The sequence below is a fragment of the Phaenicophaeus curvirostris genome, chromosome 8 (assembly GCF_032191515.1).
Source record: "Phaenicophaeus curvirostris isolate KB17595 chromosome 8, BPBGC_Pcur_1.0, whole genome shotgun sequence".
NCBI classification, from domain to species: Eukaryota; Metazoa; Chordata; class Aves; order Cuculiformes; family Cuculidae; genus Phaenicophaeus; species Phaenicophaeus curvirostris.
The window spans coordinates 5284197-5304952 of record NC_091399.1 but is presented as its reverse complement, the minus strand read 5'-3'; the positions used below and the strand labels follow the sequence as shown (position 1 = coordinate 5304952).

At 35.0% G+C, this 20756-nt stretch overlaps 1 protein-coding gene across 2 annotated transcripts in view; it reads right to left on the bottom strand.

Moving 5' to 3' along the window:
- AGL (amylo-alpha-1,6-glucosidase and 4-alpha-glucanotransferase) overlaps positions 1-20756 on the bottom strand; it is a 36953-nt gene that overhangs the window by 11438 nt on the left and 4759 nt on the right. Inside the window, exons 6-25 of one of the 2 annotated variants that reach the window (XM_069862193.1) lie at positions 16889-17070; positions 16545-16656; positions 16122-16242; positions 15843-15945; positions 15655-15752; positions 14950-15089; positions 12154-12341; positions 10953-11076; positions 9734-9897; positions 9088-9189; positions 8704-8856; positions 8477-8627; positions 7183-7307; positions 6964-7076; positions 6711-6845; positions 6116-6246; positions 5401-5537; positions 3704-3837; positions 2417-2592; positions 591-693 (exon numbers count right to left, since the gene is read on the bottom strand). In XM_069862193.1, coding sequence (XP_069718294.1) covers positions 591-693; positions 2417-2592; positions 3704-3837; positions 5401-5537; positions 6116-6246; positions 6711-6845; positions 6964-7076; positions 7183-7307; positions 8477-8627; positions 8704-8856; positions 9088-9189; positions 9734-9897; positions 10953-11076; positions 12154-12341; positions 14950-15089; positions 15655-15752; positions 15843-15945; positions 16122-16242; positions 16545-16656; positions 16889-17070 — 2692 coding nt within the window. Of the gene's footprint in view, positions 1-590; positions 694-2416; positions 2593-3703; positions 3838-5400; positions 5538-6115; positions 6247-6710; positions 6846-6963; positions 7077-7182; positions 7308-8476; positions 8628-8703; positions 8857-9087; positions 9190-9733; positions 9898-10472; positions 10597-10952; positions 11077-12153; positions 12342-14949; positions 15090-15654; positions 15753-15842; positions 15946-16121; positions 16243-16544; positions 16657-16888; positions 17071-20756 lie in introns of both variants that reach the window. The other variant, XM_069862194.1, reaches the window with a different exon arrangement.

The window sequence follows — 20756 nt, the reverse complement described above, 5'->3', positions numbered from 1 at the left end:
AATTTAAAACAACTAAAATAAATATTGTGTGGCGAGCTCCACTCAAATTAAAAGGTTAATGGAAATATAGATCTCACTTATCTGGCTCATTTGTCTGTTTAAACTTTTACAAACAGATATCAGATAGTAACAACCCACAATTAGCTGATATCTCAGATTAGACAAATACTAGCAGTTACAAAAAAAAGCACAGTAGGTATGCAGATCACACCCTTCTGATTAAAACAGTGTCCACTTGCTACTTCAAGTTTTTAATAAGTAAATCTGAAATTATTGCACAGCAACAACAATTCCAGTACATGTGAAAAATCACTCTGTTTAAGGACAAGCAGTAGTTTTACAGGGGTTACAACCACCTTATCTATACAGGACATCAGCTTCATATCAGTGCTAAGAAAGCAGAAGAGGGTCATTTAAGTAGCATTTTTGATTCTACTTAGGCAGAAATCAAAACCATCTAAGATTATTAAAATTTTTTACTGCACATCAACTGTTTATAACAGCTTGTGTGTCATCTCAGATTTTGAGAGCATTCCTTCTTTCCTAGCTACCTACAAAAGCAATAAGAACTAAGAAAAAGTCAGTCTTACCTTGCTTCTAAATAGCGTCCAGTAACTAACATTAGACCTCTCAACGCAATAAATGTATCCCTTCCCCACGAGCGAAAAATTCCAGAAGAAAAGTGAGGTAAACCTTAAAAGAAATGTCATCGTTCATCTCATTTATTGATATAGCAGAAATCTCCAAGCGCATATGTATGTATAAAATAAATGTGAATACATTTTTTACTTCTGGTTATAAGTTCTCCCTAGATTAAGATATTTAAACAATCCTCAAGACCAAGTTCTTCACAAAATAACAATTAGCTTCTAGAATTTCACAATCACGCAACAGAATTCCTCATATCAACAACACAGTCAAATCTAAGTTTTCATTAAATCACTTTATAATTGAACTTCAATTAGAAGCAGAAAGAAATCTAACAAACTGAAGGCCAGATCTATGACAAGATTGCTTTGACTTTTGATTTGTTGGCAAGTTTATGTATGAGAGCAGTGCCACCTTAGTAGTGTAAAGGGCATAAGACTGGAGAGCAATGAATTTCTTCTACCCAAAACTGTTCTTAGCCACTATAAAAAGAATCCTGCTTCTCTTTTCCAGGAGCTTCTAGAACTACACCTTACTGCAGAGATTATAACATGTAACTTCGAGAAAGATTCTGACTGATAAATCATAATAAATGAAATAAAAGACAAGGATTACTATTGTAATTAAATCTAAGAAACAATAAATTCCATATGGTAAAGTTTTGAGCCAGCAGACTCTTGTGAATGCTTGACAGAACAATATTTTATTAGCACTTACTTTTCCAATGTATTTGCCACTACTCAAATACAGACTCCACATCACCGCAATTTTACAGCATATGGCAACAGCACTTAAGAATGACTGTTTATGTATGAGTTAAAAATCTCAGACACAACTACCAGTGAATTTTTAAAACCAAACCCTTTAGTATAATTAATCTTCATGACCAGTTTAAGGGAATACTGTACCTCTGTGCTTCTAGGTAACACTAAAGCAGGCAAATGGAATGTTACTGAGAAACTAACAGCAATGAAATTCCACGAGAGAAATACAGACAGCAAAAAGAAAAAGAAAATAAACACCCCAGTGAGACAGAGGCCGTAGAATCTGTGGATGTTAAAAGTTTCTATGGTTTCAGAAAAAGAATGGGACACTTGAGAAGGAAAGTAAATTCATTCTAAGTCACTACACACAACACAATACTTCTACCATAGCACAGTGCCCAATTCAAAGACTGCCAGATGCTGGCAGAACATTTGGAGGTATAAACACTATTTGCTGACAGCTTTTATTCTCCTTCCTTTTGGAGGTGGCTTCAGATCAGGCATTCCAGTCTGCTAACGGTGCTTTCTTTTCCTGAGTACTTGGAATCAATAAATTTACCCTTGTACTCTGTTACAAGACAGTTCTTAAATATACTTGAACATAACAGGTTTTTGCTAATTTTTTTGAAACATGAATTTATCTCAAGCAGGTGTTCAGGAAAGAGAGGTAACATACTCACGGATCTCCATATAGGATAAAGTGGATCTAGCTAAAAACGTCTCTAAATAAAGAGTTTATAAGCTCCCTGCCCCCACGAGCAGTAACAAAATGGTTGTCCCCAAGAACTATTGCTAGACAAAACTCCCATATTATTAATATAGGTAAATCTTTATCCTAAACGCAAGTTAAAACACAGGGCAAAAGTGATGAAAACTGCTGCCTACATTTTATATACGGTTACTGACATATGGATCCCAAGCACAATGGAGACAATTTTAATGTTGTTACTAAAAGCAGTTTAACTACTTCAGAAGGCTTTTTAAAAAATACTGGCCTCACTTACCAGCTGCCAAGGAAACACAACACTGTTCTTTCTCATTTGTAATCTCATTCAGCCTATACGGAACATCATGTAAGGAAGGAGACAGATCTGGCAGACAAGAATATTTTCCTATCCCACACATCTGGACTGAACCCAAGGAAAGGTGTTTAACAAATGTTGATCCATTCTGCACAAAGCTGTAATTCAACATAATTAAGATAATTTTACATTCAGCAATATCAGTCTGTAAAATTTACACTTTTTAATTTACAGAAGACTATTGTAAATATACATAATAAACCAATAATGAGTTAATATTAGTATTTTGTATTAACTAACTTTGCACGTAAGTTTTAATTTGTAAATAACTTTATTCCCCAAAATGGGTGCCCAGTGTGAGCCTTAAACACTCCTATCGGTATTAATTAATTAAATCTTATGCCAAATACTTCTAGGAAAAAGAGTAAAAAAAAAAAAGTTTGGCTTACTTGATACCTACATACAGACCCAAGACTTCAAAAACATGATAAAAAGTGTTTTACTATAAACAGTTTCTGTCAAATGTAGTCAGTATTTTTAAAGATAGTCACATTTTTATATATACAACATTGTAAATCAATTAATCAGTTAACTCATCGTCTAAAATAATGCAACCTGCATTCCTAGCTAGTTCATCCCCAAGCATTTTTTCCACTCAGTTTCACAGCCATACCAAATTCTATGCCCATTTTAACATCTGTGTCTTCACAAAACAATTACTATTTGTTCAGAATGTTCATGGCTAGAATAAAGAATCAATTAAATCAATCTCCCTTCCCTTTCCAAGAAACAATGGAGAAGCAGACACTGAACATTAAACAGTTATTAACTAAGCAAGGGCTTAGATAATGAAGGATATATAGCTGTGTTAGAGAAGAAATGTTGAACAAAGTATCAAGTACAATCCAGTGTTTTCTTTTTCCCCTGAACTTGAAGGAATCATTACAGCTGTACTAAAATAACAGCAAAAAAATGTTTCTGAAGCCTGGCAAAGAAATGCTGGCTTAAGGTTTCCTCCTCCTGATGCATAATGCCAACAGCAGTTATAAATAAGTTTTATTAACAGTGAGTTATAAAAACCTTGGATAGACATTTGAACTCTCAACCTTCCAAATCACCACTGCTAGAAGAACAATGATATTCACTACCAATTTTACCCTTTTACACAGGACATGTATGAAAACATTCAAATTACATTCTCCAGCATATAAAACTTAAGAGGTGCAAATATATACAGATATATCTATAGCTCTTACACGCCAAGCGTACCTAGACATCTGACGCCATCCCACATCCAGAAGTGTCGTGTATGCACCCACTAATATGGCATCAAAGTAACATGGGATGAGGTAACGTGGAATTCTCTTTAGGTAAACAAACATGGCCTTCAACCATTTACCAACCTAGTAAAATACAACATAATCAGAACTTGATGACACCAGGGTTCGAAAAGCAATGCTTTCAGGATCCATCTAGTCACAGGTTTTGTATATCTGTTACACCCAAGATAGGCCTGACCAAAGATGAGGTTATCTTCAGCTATTAGTAACACTACTAGCATGCAGTCATTCATGTCTAAGAAGTTGCCCATGCTAAATATTTGTGGCAGAATTCCTGTAGCCTCCTGCTCCAAAATTTCAGCTGAGAGGTATACTCTAAGAAATGTAGTAGGGAAATATCTGTACTATTATTTCTACTACGATATAAATGGGTGACAATATCAACTACAGAAAGAGATTATGTTTTGCTATTCTTGCAGGAAAAAAAATCATAAGGAAATTATTAAAAGCAAGTAGCAAAGGAAAACTGTAACTCAAAAGGCTTCACTACAACCCAAGTGTGAAGAGGCTTGTCATTGCTTTAAAAGCTAGGACTGAAGAGATGAAGCTTCAGAACAGGGACAGAAAAATTATCAGAAGGCTAAATATGTACAGCCACTACTGAAAAGGACTGCAGATCTGGGCCGAGAACTCATGATTCTGGAACTTCACCATCCTTGTGTCACTGTGAAGTGTTTGACACCTGGGAAGTCTTTCCGTTCTTTCATTCTAGTACTGCTAAAGAACATCATGACAACCTACTAGAAAGCCACTAAAGATTTAGATCTTGCAGATGAAGACTGTGCAGATGAAGAAAGTATGTGCCAATATATTCCAATATGACACTATACTTTTAATCCAGAAATTATGAAGGGAAAGCTGCTTATGTAAACACTGAAATTACGTAAAGTTTAGTTTCATGTGACTTCAGTAAAGCTACGGGTACTTGATATTTTCTGCCAAACAGAATGAGACACTACAAATGGAGAACTCAAAAACTATACAGAAAAAATACACAAGTCTTTGAAGAGCAGAAAGTCTAGAAAGTATCAGGCCTAACTTCTGATTTATATCACTACACATGACAAAGTGACATAAGAATGCCTTTATTATTATTACCCAAGTTACCCAATCAGGTCTCCATATTGTGAAATGAATAACAAATTGCCATGCAGGAAAATAAAATATGACAGAGAAAGAAAAGGATTGTATTGTAATGCACCTATACAGGTAACTTGAATCTCACTAATTCCTATCTTCTCAGTTTTTGACCGTGCAATTTTATAATAACTGTATCATAATCAGGTATGCCCCAGCAGTAGTTAGGCTCTCTTTTGAAAGTACTTAGAAAAAGCAGTTACCATCATTTTCATTTGAGGAAAACCAATAAACGGGGAAGGACCCCTGCAGACCTTATGTAAGAGCTAACAACTCCTCCATGCCCTACATATTTGTCACTTCCCTTTTGCAGTCTATTCTTAAACAGGATTAAGGAAAGAAAGGCATATTAACAGTTTAATCTCCTAGAAGAAATTGCCTAAGCACAAAATATGTTATAGATAGACCGAATTTAAAAATATACCAGTAATTGAAAAGGAAATAAACTAGTAAATTAAAACCCCAAAGTCACAGAGTATTTTTACTCACTTCTGCACAGGCTCCTGCACGGGAAATCAGACGATTACTGACATAATCAATCATCCAATCTCCAGATCTTAAATTATCACAAAACGGATGACCCAAATCATTCTTTGGTCTAATGTCTGCCATCACTGACATTAACCCTGAAGATACAAACCCAACTCTGCATTAAAAGACACATCATTATAAATACCATAAATAGCAATTGCAATTCAGGAGGAAAAGGTACACAGCAACAGACAATTTAACTGGATTTAACCGCATTACTTCTCTTGATCTATAGAACGAGTTAGGATACAACTCGATTGCAGTTTCCTCAGCATACATCCTAGACAGCTATGAAAATCACTGTGGAATATAACTAGCATGATGGAATTCATACATTTGATAGATGATTGACATCCCTCAGTAATCTAGTAACTGGTGTTAAACTAATGTGACTTTTCACTGGAGCTATATGTATTTTCTTTTTATTTTCAAAGCACTGGTGTTAAAACAGGTATTGAATCTTAATTTGGCAGCCCAAAGCACTGGGAGAGAGGTTCTTGTTTTAGTATGTGATTTTCTGGGTACAACACAGATTAGCAGCATGGCCAAACAGAGGAAGCTGACTGCTCTTTATCCAGACAATGACACTAGCCATAAACCAGCCTTAAGGTATGACTGAGTAGCTCTATTTTACTTCTTTTCTTAACAGAAAAAAGAATGCTGAAACTATTACCTTGGAGGCCGGCATACTTCAGTGGTGACCAGTTTGGTATATTGTAACAACCTCCACCATCTTCCTGTTCTTCTGCCTCACACCTATACAGTACTTGATTTAGGTCAGCCAAAGTTAGTTTAGATGCAATACTGAAAAGACAGTGGAGAAAAAATATTTCCAAATCCAAAAGCAACATTAGTGAGGAAATAGAAAAGATTTCACAAACAATTCTAGTTTCAGATTTACACTGAAATAATCAAATATATACAAGTGTCTCTCCACTTCGGCTTGGAAATTAAGAGCCTGTTTTTACAAATGTTCTACTCAGAGATTTCGGTATTTATTTAGTAACACAGTATTAAGAACAAGCCCCGAACACTAACAAGCACTCCATGTTAGTAGTCAGTATTTAACTAACTCCAGCTAGTTTTTAGGCATTAACCCTGCTTAGTATTATAGCTATAAAAATAATATCTGAGAGATTTTATTACACTCTGACAATCTAAATCCATCCGTAGTCAACACAAACCCCCTCACATAAAGTTTACAGACTGTTGTTTGTTCCCAGTGTTATGCTCTAGGTTCCACTTCAAAAAACTTAAGGAATACTCACGAAGAGAATAACGTTTTTAATATAGGTGCTGAATGATCATCAGGAAGACTTCCAGATTTAAAATGAGGGCTGAACTGGACCAAATGACTGCGGAGTACACCAACAGCCTCTTGTGCCTTTGGGTCAAGACTAACTCTGTAAATATGAACACATAACTTGTAGAAATGCAGCACTTATAACTATTCCCAAGTCTCAAAACAAAGAATCCTTTAATTCTAATTAACACAGCCATCTGGCAATTATAACAACTTACCTGAACACTATTACACTTCCTGGTGTTAATTTTTCAAATTCTATTTCTTGAACAAATTCATTTGGCCCTTTTATGGCAGTTCCAGCTTGCTTTATAATTTTACTGTCTTTAACCTTAGAAAAAAAAAATTAACAACTGAAATTCAATGTTTTTTTCTAGCATGAAGTATCACCAATTATGCAATATTACACTAGAACATGGGTGAAGGAGGCCAATTACCTGTATATGCTCTCTGAGTTCCATTGTGAAATTAGGCAATCCATTTATAAAATGTTTATCTTTTTTATAAGGACTAGCACTTCTCTCAATAGTCCTAGCCTCAAGCACTACTTCTTCTATTTTTCCTAAAAAAATTAAATCATATTGTAACTGTTAAGATACTTCAAATGAAAAAGTGATTCTTTTAAAAACATGAACCAAAATCTAAAACTAAAACCCTAAATATTCAAAATACAAGTCTCCATTGTACACCTTAAGAACAACAAAACATGACAACATATATGATGTGTTTTAAATATCCTATAAACATTCATTAGACGTTCATTAGCTGTACTGTATTTAAAATTGCCATTTTGTTACCTTATATTAAATTAGCCACAAAATCAGTCAACTAGTGAGTTAAAATTTGTCTTTTTAATGATCACCAGCTCTGTTAGTTTCCTTATTATCAATTAGAAGGCTGTATTAGATTGGTTTCCTAACTGCAGTTATAGATGGTTTAGCTTTGAAGTGTAGCAACTTATTCATAATATTCAAATACTATGATTTTTCTCTATCCCTTCAGTAGTCTAAAAAAACTAAGGTATAAAAAGTCTGGAAGCCACCAGTAAATATCTTTATATACAATGGGACCAACCAAACCAGGCACACACATGCAGTCAAAGAACTGAATATTCTTAAAATGCCAGTTCGGAAAGCTTCTCTTCAGAAATACGTCCAGGAAATGTGTGGAAATCCTTCCACTTTATTACAATTAAGTATGATAAATATGCTGTATATTTAATTAATGTTATGTACCCATATATTTTTCTTACATTAACTTATGCAGTACAAAGTGGTTTCTCATTAGGTGTATTTGAAAACCACAAGAAGACATACAGAAGAAAGCTAAATAGCTTGACATTGATAAATACAAGGAGATTTCCCACAAATAAAAACCTTTTCCCCCACAAATAAAAAACTTAAATAGTAATCTTCCTAACTCTGTCCATTTAATCATCCTCCTGTTAACTGTTTCTTACCAATTCACATTTAAGACAGTAAACAAAACCAGAACCTCATGGAGAGCTTAGAGCAGGAAGTATACTCAATATGAATGCCTCTTAAAACCCTAAATAAGGCAAATACATTATTGTTTAACCACTTCCGGTGCATGCATGTTAGTACATACAAAAGGAATGTTATATACTGAAAATTCTCATATTGATTTCCTGGTTTTGAAGTTAAAATGTATGGAATTAAAATAACTGGGTTTTTTGCACACCTGCCATCTCTTGAAAAGAAATCTGATTACCTGGGATACACATTTCAGGCACTTCTTTACTGTAGAAGGAATTTTTAGGATCCCTGAAGGCAGTTCGACTTACAGCCACAACAGATTGGTGTGTGTTAGGACAATGTCTTGTCACAGCAACTATATCTTCATCAACTTGATCTACATATACCTACAAAAGACATATCATTGCAACTGTGCTCACAGAGAACAAATTTGGAGAAATCAGTGTTCTCCTCCCATCTTGCCTGATTAAAGCCTTTAGCACCCAGCTCCTGATGCAATCTGTTTATCGCCAGCCTTCCTGCTAGAATTCCTGTTTTGAAATTAACTTCACCAGAAGTCAGATGTTCTCCTGGATTCCATTTTGCATAAAACCTCTCTTCAGATACTACAGAAATCTGTAAAGAAATTAAGATTTAAGCAAACATCAACTACTCTGAAGAACCAAACACAGGTGAAAGTCTTGGCTACACAAGCAACTCAATTTTCATATGAAATTGGACAATTTGAAATAAGGCCAGCTAGTAAACTGCTTGGAATTTCAAATAAACATTAAAATACATGTCCTAGGACAAGAATAAAATTCACATTTTAAGAAGTAACATGAGAATTAAACTGTAGACACATACCTGGTGTGGTACTAGTTCATCATAGCCTTTGGTGCTCCCTGTAGCACAGCATGCCATGGAAACAATCATTGCACTAGGAAGAGCATCATATGCAGATCGGTGCTACATAAAAATAAACAGGTAATAAAAGAATGAAACCAAAACATAATTCATCCCTTCAAATTCAGCACACAGAAGATGTATTCAGTTTAAAAGAGGAATTGCTAATCACACAATCATAATTTTCTCAATCAAAAAAAGCATTATTGAAAAAAATGACTACAAATGCACTAATAAAAGCAACTTGAGAAGTCCTCAACAAAAAGAGCACTCCAATTCCCACCAACCTCTCTCATGTTCTCCTGTAAAACAGGAACTTGAGACAGCAGGTTAAGAAGCAGAGACAGAACTACTTATAGTGGCTGAAATGAATGAATCAAAACAGCTCATTAAGTCGCTTTATATACTTTTCCCCTTGAAACACAAAACCTCAAATGTCAGAGGGAGTTGTTATACAATTTTATTCTCTGCATGAAAACATGAAGATCTGAAACACATTCTGAATATTCTGAAATATTGCTGAGGAAAAATATCCAGATTGCACCAAGACCTCCCATGGTTCAGAAATATCAATTCAGAAAATATTAATTCCAGTTTAGGTGCTCACCTGAATTGGACATTCATTGTCATGTGTAATATCCATAAACAGTGCATGAGCAATCGCTGGCATCAAAGGTCTCAAACGTGGCTGGACAAAAGAGCCAACAGGTTCACCTCCAAACCGATAAACTAACCTTCCCTCTTCGTGGCTATTATAAGCAGTCATTGCCTCTAAAGAACAAAATAGGTAAGTGTTTGCATACTGTACCAGACAGTACAGCATGCACAAAGAGGTTAATGAAGCGTTTTACACTTGTTATTTTGATGTGTTCAATCAAAAAAAAAAAGAAAATCACACGTAACTATATTCTCCAATGTGGATACACAACCTTGGAGTATTCCATTTACTATAGAATACATTAAGGTAGAGAAAGATAAGAAAAAAAGGGAGAAAAAAGCAGAGATCTGAAACTGTTTCTCATAGGCTTTAAGATACTCATGCAACAAAAATCAGACATGACGTGGGACTTGCATAGCAGAACTGCGCTACAACTTCTTTTTCTCTCACTAGAATAAGAGTGAAATATTTAACCGTCTATAAACCACAGCAGGATGTCTTCTCTTATTTTACAGCAAGTACTGATTTTTTGCTAAGTATCAAAAAATTCATAAGTAAAAAAACTGTACTTATGATTACAAGGAGTATAAAATTATAAGTGTGTAATCCAGAAGAAACATTTTCCTCGGAAAATGCACATCATCTATAATCTCTCATTGAAAAGAGACCAAACATACAGCAAGCCTACCTCTTATTAAGGAGGTAATGCCCAGCCTATTCACAAAGATATTGTCCAGCTCCTCATTTCCTGTGAACAGTTCAGCCACTACAAACAAATCGGCTCGCAATTTTCTAGCTGTGTCCAGCATGTACTGCAAAAAGCACAGCCAAAAAAGCCACAGAAAGGGGAAAGGTAGATACATAAAAGGACAAGTTTCAAAGCTAGGCAGGGATTGGACAATAGGAGAACGCCATGCAGCAAAGACAAGACAAAGCCAAAATTAAGGAACAAAAAGAAGTTGTTATACAGAAGAGGACACAAACATAAGCAAAACCAAGAATTAGCATACGACACAGGAGAAGTTAGACAGAAAACGAAGAAAAGGTAATTGCATAAGCAAAGAACACAAATACGTAAGAAAAAAAAAAGCATACCAATGTTAGTTTCACATTAAAAACTCCAAACCATACACGACAATCCTACATAATTTTCAACTGCTTATAGTACCTCTAATCAGGCTGGTAATTCCCAGGCGGTTGACAAAAACATTGTCAATGTACTCACTGCCCGTGAAGAGTTCAGCTATCACATAAAGATTAGGTCTGACTGATCTGGCTGTTGCTAGCATCTCCTATAGATCATAATACATTTTTAATGCAAGACATCCATTGTCAGCTTTGTACATGCATCACATGCATTAACATGACTTAACCAAACATAAATGAGTCATTCACATGTGCAATTCATTAAATAATATTACTAACAGATAAGATTCATAAAACCATATTTATATTTTAGAGAGATTATTTATGGTCTGAGTAATTCTAGGAAATTCTCTGCAGTAGTAAAACTAATTACGACTTTGTTTTTAAACAAAGTCTTAACTCAAAATGCAATACCAAAGGTTGGATAAGCGAGGATATCTGTTAAGAGAGCTGAAGATTTAAACTTAAACCTTTCAAGTTACCATTCAGTAACTTCAACAGTAACAGGAAATGAAAGTATGGCAGTAGCGTTGAAACGGTACGTTCAAAAGCCACTCAAATCTTTCACGTGGGCAAATCAACTTGCTTTAGAGAGCTCTGCATAGATTTAGGTAACCTCTAAGCAAGCTAAGACTAAACATTAACAAGCTGTATAACTCAAATATATTCAAAGCTAATTTAGTAGATAAGTACAATTTCTGGATGTTGTCACCTCCATGGTAAACAATAACCACTAATCTTGGCAATAAGTCTGCCATACTAAACTTTTTGCAGGTGTTCTTTACCAGCTTCTAAATTCTTGGAAGTAAAGCACTTCTGTTTAATTCACCACTAGCAAAATATATATGGCAAAGAAACACTAAGACTTTCAAGCAAGTCTTGGCAATGACCACAGCCAAGCCTGACATACTGGGTACTGGCAGTCACTGCACTGAGTCCACAGCTACGTGACAAAAACAGTAGCCAGGTCCATCCACACCTGCAATATTTCAGCTAGAGTGGAGACTTCAGAGATCCAATAGCTACATCCCTCTACTAACTGTATGAAGTAGCTAAAGCTATATCTAAACATCACCAATCAAGACACCTTGCTTATATTAAAAGGAAGATCCATCCACATCTGAACCGTGACATGTAGATCCTATAGGTTTTGTAGCAACACTGCAGGACTGACTTCACAAACACAAGTGGTCTTATAATAAACATGCTTAAATTTTGCGTACCTCAGCTACATGAATTGGTGTTGAGTGACAGTTGTCAAGACGAACGCCATGGAAATACTTGGCAGTGATTTCAGTGTATTTTTTCATATGTGCCCAGAGATATGGGCAGTCTTCAGGTTTACTACCGTAACGCAGTTTCACACTGTCTCCCCAACAAATAAGCTCTCTTCTCAAGTAAACATTTGAGCCTGTAAGGCAAATTAATTCACTGTAGTGCATATATATATAAAATATAGAATGTGCGTGTGTATATATATAAAAAATATAATATAATATAATATAATATAATATAATATAATATAATATAATATAATATAATATAATATAATATAATATAATATAATATAATATAATATAATATAATATAATATAATATAATATAATATAATATAATATAATATAATATAGAATGTACACCAAGTTGAAAATGGGTTATTTCATTTTCTGCTACTGAAGAGCAGCACACTATTGAAGAGTAAAAATTCTAACAATAACCATACCAACTCAAAATCTACCCTACAGTGATGTATAACTTCAGAATAATCCAAGGGAATATTTAACTTGTAGGAATATTTAACTTACATAGCAATACTGAAATAATTCAGATTGAAATCAAATTCCTTTCAATTCTTTGAAGTAGTATAAAAACTGTACTTGAGAAAAAAAAGGAAAAAGCAGCAAACAAATGAATAAATAAATAAACAAATGAATAAAATCAGTAGTTCAGTTGTTTATATTGGCCAAATTTAAAAAAAAACCCCACATTTCACTGTGTTACCATAAATAAAGCTGCCAGAGCTACCATGTAAAATTTCATATTCTGGTACCAGCAGACTGTGACGATGTAAGGCAAATTTCCAAATTACTTCAGCAGATAGAGGCCACTTAACTGGACAAAATCCCTAAATAATTTTTGTGTGTAAGAAAATACTTATCCTCCATCTAGTGTAGTTTCATTTTTTTTTTTCCTTTCTCTTTGGTGTAATAGAAAAACCCTTTTAAATTCAAGTTTACTTGTAATATACTTACTGCATAGAACATACTGATAGATATTTAACTGCGACAAGGACTTAAATAATCAGTCATACCTAAAAGAAGTGACTTCTGTCTTATATAAGCCACATATTTGACAATGGCAGTAATATTTAAAAAACAAGCAAACCCACTGAACCCCCACAGTGCTTGCAACATGTAATATTCACGCACAACCATGGGTTTGTCGATAATCAGACTTCATGTAAGAGAAATAGTTATCTTTATTTTTAGTCTTCTGAAGTTCTGTTTATATTAATCGTATTTAAACCATGATGAAAGCACAGACCACTTAGGAGGGTTAAGACAGAACTACTCCATTGCATTCTGCTACTCCTAGACCAGCTATGCTGATGCGTCATCACGGTTATTTAGTGGCTGAACCTTGATTTAGATCAGGAAACTATTTCAGTTTAAGAGTAACCCTGCCTTAGCAAAGTGATTATTACTCAGCCAGACTACCTTCCTAAGCTCACAGTATAAGTGGCTGGGCCAACACAATGCAAGACACACAAGAAGAGTAAGCAGCTAATAAGTAAAGAACAGAGATTGCAAGTCACCACAACTTCCAAAAACTCACTTAAGCACAGCTTACCTTTTATTTTCACCAGTGACAACATAGCTACATGGAGAAAAAAACCCAGTCTTTCTTTGGATGTACACCATGATTCTTTCAAGGGCTATGTACAGAACTGGCTGCATTTGTTTTTGCAATTCCTGTATTTGTGCCCTTAGGTATCACCTTTTCACACCATATTCTCAGTTAAAATGCATGTACAGCATAAACCAAAAGTATAGCACAAATATAAAGCACTCAAAAATCTGCAGATGAATTAAGAGAAAACTCAGTAACATAAGTTAGGTATTCTGACTAAAACCAGTGACTGAAGGAAAAAATACAAAAGTCTGCCCACAACAAAGGGCAATCAGCTGTAAGTCAACTGAACAAAACCACCCTTGAAAGAGGTTATTATCTTTATGCTTGCAAAGGAGAAAAGTACTAAATAAAAAGCAGTGAAATGGCCACAGATTATTTTGCAGAAATGAGGTGTTTGCTAACTCCAGATGACTCTGGAGCATCAACCAGATTAGCTTCTAAAGCAGTCAACAAACTCTTAAATGTTTTTCATTAGAATTAATCTGGCTTTTGTTTGATTCAGTTTACAGAGTAAACTACTCTGAAAACACGGAGTTGTCAACCTTGCTTTTACTGGACATCAATATTGTCTCCAAAGGGGTTAGAATATAATATTTTAGTGCATGGTGAATTCATAACCTATCTTAGCTTCACAAACAACCTGCACACTTATTTTGGATTAATTGGTTCACCTCTTGACTCCCTGATTGCCACTTGGGGCAATCAAGGACCTTTCAGGGATCCAGTTTTCGCTCACTAATGCGGTAAAATACCATCCACCTTTCTATCCCATTTGTTTTCTGCAACACTGTCGTTATCTTACACAAATGCTAACAAGCAGTGATGCTAGAACAAAGTACAATGACAGAAGTGGGGAAGCAGGATGTCCCCATTTCAGTGGTACAAATCTGGTGATTTCCCTCTCAAATCTTACAAAACTGTACCTCAAATCCCAGTTCTTAGAGTTGATCTGTGTGCTGAGTGCAAAAAAGTGCTATAAAACTTAGTATCTGTCTGCTATTCTGCAGCTGTCTAGGAATACACCTAGAAAAAAGATAAATAAAGTCCTTTTGGCTTTGGCTAGAATATTAGAGGTTTTTAAGGTGATTCAAAGTTCTTTTACAAACCTGGTTCTGCAAAATTCCTAAGAGGATCATCTCCCATAACCCAGCCATTATGTGCCATGAAATAACAAGCTTTATCTGGCTGATGTATCATAGCTTCTTCTTCTTCCACAGTTAGCTCTTTGAATGGGTAAGTAAAATACCTGTAGAATAGACAGGCAGTTAAAACACCTAACCCCATAAGGTAACCCACGCTCAAATTTATTGTCTTTGAAACTAAAACACCTGTTATGAAATAGCTTGTAGATAAAAGAGATAAAAAAAAAAGCAGCAGCTGCTGAACTATAAATGATGGGGAGCTTTCTATCTCATAGCATTTCTCCTTGAAGAAGGAATGACAGGTGGTGCCATTATCTTGGTGTCAGCTGATAGTGTAAGATTAAAGCCCTAGCCCTTCACATATGTGAGTAACATCAAGTATATTGAACTTGAAAGCTAGATGCTTTCCTACTTCCACCACCCTTCCACCTACAAGAGCAATTTGGACAATGTAAGCCTTTAACGTGCTCTGAGTATTGTTCCACACTCTCTGGTCACATTTGTTTATTAAACAGCTACCACTGTTGCCTAAAAAAATGGTCAATTTAAGTATGTCTGTCCATGGCAAAGAAAACACTTGTACATATAAATATGTACTTTTAATGAACTTTGAACTCACTTTCTCAAGACAGATTCAAATAGTTCCCCAACAAGCAAGCAAAAAAATACCTGGTAACTAAGGGATGTTTTCTACTGACAGGACCCAGCTTAGGACCGTCACCAGCCAGGCGTTCATAAACCACAGTCCCCACAAGACAATTGACAGCCTGGAAGTAATTAAATAATGCATTATTGAAATGGGTGCATTTTTTTGCATTTCGAAACAATTGAGCATTAAAACACTGTAATTGTAAGACCTGTTCTTGATGGTGATTAGTTTGTCTGTATTGTTCAGCATTCAGTTCTTCAATCCTCTTGCGAAACCAGTTGCAACATTCTTCTATTGCAGCTGGTCCATTGCTTATCAGGAGAACATTAAAAGCAGAGAGCAATTAGAATAACTTATTTTTAAAACATGCAATATACATAACTAAAAGGAATGAAAGTTTAAAATTTTTCCCATCTCAGAAATTAAAATTATTTATTCAATTTTGCAAAGTTAACTTCATTTTCACTTTTAATCAATAATACAATACCTGTGTGGTATGAATGTTGCCAATGCTATATTCATATCTACAGTACAGCCAAATCTTCTATAATCAGGGTCCTGAACTATTTGAAGATGTTGATTTGGGTCAGATTTAGTGCTCATTTTGCCTAAGAACAATACAGAAAAGAGTATTCTTAAAGTAAAAATAGGCATTTAAAAGACATACAACTTTCATAATTCTGACATAAAAGCAAGGTATGGGTAGATAGTAGGCTTTGAAGGGGTGCTAAGTCTTCGAAGGCTTTACTAGCTCTCAGAGCGTTCTTGCACGCTTCAATCAGTGAAGCAGATTTCTTACATGACAAAAAATTGGATTAACTTACTGTTAAGTTCATCTCTAACATAGTATTAATATAGTATATGTAGACCTATATAATCCACGTGCTTCAACAACATATCCTTCCCTTACCTTGCGTTAGAAGAGTTTTAAATTGCTGTACAGCTTTGTTAACATCAACTTGGAAAAATTCCCACAGCTTTAGTTTTGGATATATATCTTCCCAAATTATTTTACGGATACACTGCAAAAATGAAAAAGTTATGTTAGTTAATAATGTCGATGGTTAATATAAACAAGAAAAGCTAAGTGCTCATATCAATTGTTCAGAAAACAACCAGTGAGTAAAGGGTTATTTCATTAACTGTATCTGCCACATACACACCACTTTTTGTGCATTTTTACCATCTAAGAAATAGTATATGTTTATTCAGCTATTTAAAGATTTCATTAGCTTATTCTTAGTTCTCACTTACATTCATGTGATGATCATTTTCAATCAAGGGAGGGACCCCTTTAGCAATACACTTTCCATCAGCCACCATACAGCTCAAGTGCCACAGAGCTCTATCCAAGACCCAAGCTGGCTTCAGGTGAGGAGAATTTACGAGGTTATAGCCACATTCTGGATGCATCCTGAGCCATTCACTGTTAGTTGCTTATTCAAGAAAGGAAGAAAAAAAAAAAAAAAGACTAAGTTCACAAGCTGAACACTTTGTTGCTTTATGTAAATGTCTGACCACAAAGAAGTTAAAGATGCTATGGCTCGTACAGTCAGTTCACATTTCAGCTAAAGTTTTCCATGCCAACAGAAAATCATGTCTTATGCAGACGTGTGCATTACTGATGGCCACTTGTTCTGCAACAACTACAGTGGCAGAAAAACTTTGTTAGTTACATAAAAATATGCAATAGTACCACCAAATCTAACACACCCCCACACCCCTCCCAAATCACCTTTTTCTTGAAGGAAATACATTTTTATCCCTATCAGATGATACACACACAGCACCCAAGAAATAACGAAAAATCTATTTAAATGGCTTTTCAATTTAGTTAAATGAGCTTTCAAGAAAGAATTAGCTGCGATGCTCCTGTGTGCATAATAGGAAGCAGAGTGGTGGGAAGCAACACCACCAAGACTTACACAGGAAGATGAGTGCACTGTGTGGTGCATGCAAACAGAACACCAGATCAGATTAAAGACTATACCTGCCTATTTTCTAAACTTCCCCACAGCATCAACAAGCACGAGAAGGTATGCTGAGCATTAAGAATTAACTCAGAAAGAGTAAGGAGCCTTCACTAGAAAACACATGTAATATTCAAATACAAACAGTGGGTGCATGCAGAGTATGAGTAAGCAGCAGAAAAAAATTAGATTTTGGAAGCATAACAAAGGAGAAAGAACCCTCAGGCGCTAATTTCTTTCCATTTTTTGAACCTTAACCACAGTTTAACTGAAAATAATTTTCCTATATTCTTTTGAATGAATCAATTCAATTGAAAAAAATGTAAAAGGCATGAAATGCATAAGAACAAAAAATATTTGGCATGTTTTAAAGTTTTTTGAAATAATTTTTCACACAGCGCATCTTATTAATCTATTGTTTCAGAAAAGCAGAGAAAAACAGTAGCAGTACTTCACACAAGGGAAAATATAAAATGAATACTAAGAGCCAACAAAGCGTCCAAAACAACAGCAGAACAATCAACACCTAAACCCCAAGTCTGCTCAGTTCAACGGGGTTCAAATAAAAATATCAAAGGGAAATAAAAGAGTGCACTCTCTCTGTCTACAGTATGAGCTGCTCTTCTGAACACCCTTTTGCATTACATCTCAAGATCATTATGAAATGGCAAAATTCCATGTTTACAAGGTCAAACATTTGTGGAAGTAAAGATCTTCATCCTTTAAATGACACCTACAACTAAACCCACTACACTTATTTTAAAGTTACATAAAGTAGTAACAAGCTTAGACTCTTAAGGCTGTTCTAGGCCAACCAGATCCCTCTTCTTTTTTATAAAATACATATAAACTACTACTGCAAAAATATTTTTCTTGAAAAAATATTTTTTTTTCCAAGAACCGTGATTAAAGAACCTCCATAAGTAAACAAAATTAATCCTAAAAAGACATATCATTTAAATCTAAGGTCTTATGCAAAAAAGTCAACAGGCCTTCCACTGATTTTGCTATGGAACAGAATGATGCTTTCTGATCAGAAGGTAAGCTCCAATGATTCACAACATAACAACAAGAGAAATGTAATGTTGCAGAAAAAAATTTGCCCCAAACATTGCTTATGATTACATTTGTTAGAGCTAGGGAGAAAATACACATAAGTACAAAAATAAGGAAATACTAAGATGAGAAATTACAGAAAATTATTTCTAAAAGTCACCACATTCTTAAATAATTTCAGTTTTCAAAGGACTAATTCATTGTGATATAAATTAAACAGACTTATTATTTAGTAGTGATGTTCACTGCCCAAGACATGCCCTCCTGCCCTTTGTAAAGCCGAGAAAAGGTGGTAGTTGATGTGATTAGTCAATCCTTAGAAAGAGGATTTACGCAAGTGCTAAACTGCAGTTAGACAATACTGCCCTCCTCTGAAAGATTAGGAAAATATAATTTATTTAACTTTATTTTATTACTTTATGATTCCTTACAGACACTGAAACCTCAGAAAAGAAAAAAACACACAACTCTCCTTTTTCTATCTCCTGGTGAAAGTAAATACCATTGAACACAGTATTTCTTATTTAAGGGTGTCTGAACACCCTGAAGGAAATGGCAGTCCAATAAAGGGCACATCAACACAGTTACAAGACAGGAGTTGCAAGTTTATCTATGATACTCCTGCCAACATTTCAAAGGTGCATCTATATTTAACATCAGCACATGCATCTACTTTACTTTTAAAGTTAGGCCATATATGCTGGCTTACATTAGAGACTGACAAAGACGTTAACATCAAAAACTGATTCCAAACACTCTACTGTGCAGTCAGTTCTCCATTCCACTCTAAAAACCAAACACCTCAGCTTAAGCCCTTACTACTTAATGTGAGCTGTCTGACTTCACCACAGGAACAAAAGGGTAGTATTGCCATGTTTATATACCTACAAAAGAGAAACTACCAACAGATAGGACCAGTATGAGCTTAGGAGTTATAAATTGATAAAACTGCCAGCATTAGAGGATTTGCTGTGAGACAACTTAAGCTTTTAATGCAGGCATGCTGCAGACTTAATAACAATGTGTAAGTATCCATAATCTGCTCAAAATAACTGACTACGCATTTTGTGTCTTTTATATTCAAATGGTTCCATGAAACAGGTTTTACAACTAAATCACCCAGGAATGAACTAATTTAACTCCTAGAAATTACTGTTTACTTAAATAGCAAAAAAAAACCAAACCAAAAATAACAAACAACTTCCATTTAATCAAGACCCAGATAAAAAGAACCCTAAAAATAATTTGCCTGTTTTCTTACTGAGGCCCCAAAAACTTTTACATCCACAGGCACATACAATATTGCTTACTTGAGTGTAAATCAAAAGGCTTTGATTAAACAACAAAAAAGGGGGAACAAAATTGTGTTTAAAAGCTTGAAAGCAGGAAACAAAGCTATCAAGTATATCTTGCTTGGACCACAGTCATTTAACTACTTCTGTCCTGTCAGAAGACACTTCTAAACATTCTCTCACCATAGTGTAAATGTTTAGCCATCCACCCCAATGGAGATTACTTTGAAGTCTGAATGTAATCTTAAAAAGCCCTTTGAAAATGTAGTCAAGTGATAATGTGAGCTCTTTCATCTCAAACATATTTTGCAGTCTAATAAATATTTCAGACTTTGATATTTCTGTCCATAAAACTACTCTTCTTGGTAGCATGCAAATATTAATAGTAAAAAACCGACATGGCCTCAAGGATGTGTGAGAAATTGGATTTTGAGTTGGTGAAGTGCAAGACATTTTTTAACCGAAATTGGGAGGATGTTTAAAAGCCTAATTCCCTCAGACACAGAGCCAATAACTATACTTAGCAACTTTTCAACAAACAGGGCAAACAACAGGGCCCACACTGCATTGCAGACTGACTGGTTAGGAAGGTTTGGCAGCAGTCAGCACCAAAGAACCAATGCAAATAAAGCTTGAAATTCACAGATATCTGCGGTTAGGGGAGTTTAAGTCTCAAAGGACTGCAACATCAACATACGTTACCATTTATCAGGATTCTCATAGCAGAGAGTACAATTACGATCCTTAGGATTATAAATATAATTGAAGTAAACTCATTATCCAAATAATCAGCAAATTTACAAA